Genomic DNA, 2,690 nt, shown 5'->3' on the forward strand with positions numbered 1-2,690 from the left:
GATTCCGGCGGCGACCACCACCGTGGATCTCGGATCGAGTCTTTGACAAAGCTCCCTCGTTCATACAACGAGTAGGGCGTTTCAGCAGGATCAGCACAGGATTGATATTAAGGAAGCCGCCACAGGTGCGTTCTCGACGAATGAGCAGCAGATTTATTCTAGCGTGCCAGTGGCTTACTGGTCACACAAGAAGCTCAAGCGCCCTCGACGGCGACTTGCACTGGCTCTGATCGCGGCAACTTACGATCCAACCCGGAGGCGTACTTATACACCCTTTGCAGACCTGTCTTGATCCCCAACCTTGTGGGGTATACTTACTGACGCTGTGTCGCGCTGAAGCCCTGATACGCTCGCTCCGTCCTATGCTCAATTTAAACGGATGAGGTATGAGCTTTTAGGAATAGCAGCGTCAAGCAAAGTTTCCATTTCAATGGAGTATGTTTTGTCAATGTTCGTTCTCTGTGTATTCCCGATGGGTTTCGTGGTCGAGTTGGGGGGCGGGGCGGCGGCGGGCCCGGCCCCCGCCCGGGCGAGGCACACGGAGCGCGATTGATGCTATGTTAGGGGTGATCGGTAAGCAAGTTCATTCAGAAGGGTGACATGAGCTAGTGACTGCGAAGGGTTGCCAATACAACGAACGTACGTGGCCAAAAGCCCAAATTCGCAAAGGAAAGTACCCCTTAGTAGATTATCGTCTCAAGCAACGAGTTGAGACTCTATCGCCTCTTATCGGACAACTTCGAAAGTGTCAGATTGCAACATATGCTCGTGAATTGCAAGAAAATGCGATGAATCTATACATGCTTGCGCGTATCTATCTATTGGTCTATCTTCCGTACCGATCAACCTATGATCCTATGCACATTCCCCTTCCATCCAACGTTCAAGGGAACACAATCACATTCCTCAACCGCGCCTTGTTATCCATCACCGCCTCGTACGCCTTCGCATACTCCTCCAGCGCAAACTTCGCCACAACACTCTTGATCCCCACATTCGTCGAGAACCTCAGCGCCTGCTCCGAGTCCGCGCTCGCGCCGCAGCACCACCCGCGCACGCACGCGCGGTGCATGTTCAGCCACACGTTCCCGACCTGCACCTCCCCGTCCATCGCGGCGGACACCATCGTCACCGTGCCGTTCTTCGCGAGCGCGGGCAGGATGCCCGTGATCACCTTGGCGTACGGCGCCGTGCACAGGATGAGCTTCGCGCCGCCGAGCGCCTGGATCTGCGCGACGGCGTCCGACGCGGAGGAGTCGATGTATTCTTTCGCACCGAGCGAGAGCGCGAGGTCGCGCTTCGACGAGCCGGAGGAGACGGCGTAGACCGTGAGGCCCATTTTGGCGGCATACTGGAGTGAAAGGAGTAAAAGGAGTATAAGAGTGGGCAAATCAAGGTTATTTTGGTGCGTGCGAGCACGGCGGATCTGGGCGTACCTGAACGGCGAGATGCCCGAGGCCTCCGATGCCCTGGACGACGCAGAGGTCGCCCGGCTTCCACTTGGACGTCCGGATGGCGTCGTAGACGGAGACACCGCCACAGTTAAGTGGGGCGAGCTCGGCGTAGTCGGCGTTATCGAGCGCGGACTCGGGGATCGAGACAAGTGCTAATTCACGTCGACTCGTCAGCACACGTAGCATCCTCGCATAAGACAAATATGACGAACCATTATAAGGCACTGCAACATATTCAGCAACACCGCCATCGAACGTGAATCCGGTCACATCGCCCTTCAAGCACGTCCAGTATTCGCCATCGCGACACGACACGCACGAGCCGCAGTAGCCGCCGTTCCAGCCGACGCCGACGAGGCCACCGAGCTGGAACCGCGCGTTGCCTGTCTGAACGAGCCCACGTGCCTCGTCGTCCTTTTGCATGGCGACGATGCCTTCGCCGAGCGCGGCGACGCGGCCGACGATCTCGTGCCCCGGGATGCGCGGATACTGCAGGCCGGGCCAGGTGCCCTCCTTGACCCAGCGATCCGAGGCGCAGATACCACACGCGTGTACGCGGACGAGGACCTGGTTTGACCCGGGCTGCTGGAGCGGGAGCTCCTTAACCTCCCAGGGCTGGTTAGGCCCTGAGATGCTGACTGGAAGAAAAAGAAACAGTGAGTAACATAGTTATATAAGAGGTGAAACAGGGCAGCGTTTGGAGAGATGCTTACTGGCTTTGAAAGTTTTGGGAAGGTTGTCGAGGCTGGCCATGTGGAGAGAATGAAGTGTGGGCCTATCGATAGATGTCGAGGGAGAAGCCAGGGGCAACGAGAGAGAAGCGTACAAGGAGTCTAGAAGGTGGATGAGTGTCTCCCAAATGAAAATTTGTCGAGTGGAAGAAGAGGGAAATTAAACAGACAAGCAATACCCGGTCACTTGTTTTAAACCCCTCCGCAACTCACTCCCGCTCTTATCCATGGTCACTCATTTTGCAACGCGCTGTGCACGCAAATTGTGGCTTGTGAATTGAACTCACCTCATCTCCGCCCATGGTGCATATCCCCGGCCTTGAGTTTTTCCCAGAACTTGATGATGACAAAGTAGACAATCTGAAGTTGCGCTGATGGTGTATACGTATCCCAACGGGGAAAGAGAAGAAGGGACCCGGTAACTCAGTCACTGATAGGGTTCACCGAACCGTTGGGAAAGGGGGATACGAGATGCTCACAATTTGGTGAAGTGCCGATTAGCGTT

At 55.9% G+C, this 2,690-nt stretch overlaps 1 protein-coding gene across 1 annotated transcript; it reads right to left on the reverse strand.

The window, feature by feature from the left end:
* Positions 1 to 750: 750 nt before the first annotated feature.
* CONPUDRAFT_106610 (GroES-like protein) lies at positions 751 to 2,303 on the reverse strand. Its single transcript, XM_007772051.1, has 4 exons — positions 2,168 to 2,303; positions 1,667 to 2,092; positions 1,437 to 1,606; positions 751 to 1,351 (listed from the first exon to the last, which is right to left on the reverse strand). The coding sequence occupies exons 1-4, from the start codon at positions 2,205 to 2,207 to the stop codon at positions 884 to 886; spliced, it is 1,104 nt and encodes a 367-aa protein (XP_007770241.1). The 5' UTR covers positions 2,208 to 2,303; the 3' UTR covers positions 751 to 883.
* Positions 2,304 to 2,690: the final 387 nt, after the last annotated feature.

The sequence above is a fragment of the Coniophora puteana genome (assembly GCF_000271625.1).
Source record: "Coniophora puteana RWD-64-598 SS2 unplaced genomic scaffold CONPUscaffold_8, whole genome shotgun sequence".
NCBI lineage: Eukaryota > Fungi > Basidiomycota > Agaricomycetes > Boletales > Coniophoraceae > Coniophora > Coniophora puteana.

Coding starts and splice junctions, on each gene's coding strand:
- CONPUDRAFT_106610 (XM_007772051.1), bottom strand. CDS start 2,207: ATGGCCAGCCTCGACAACCTTCCCAAAACTTTCAAAGCCA. Junction 2,093..2,167: donor TCCCAAAACTTTCAAAGCCA/GTAAGCATCTCT, acceptor TTTTTCTTCCAG/TCAGCATCTCAGGGCCTAAC. Junction 1,607..1,666: donor TGTTGCAGTGCCTTATAATG/GTTCGTCATATT, acceptor GACGTGAATTAG/CACTTGTCTCGATCCCCGAG.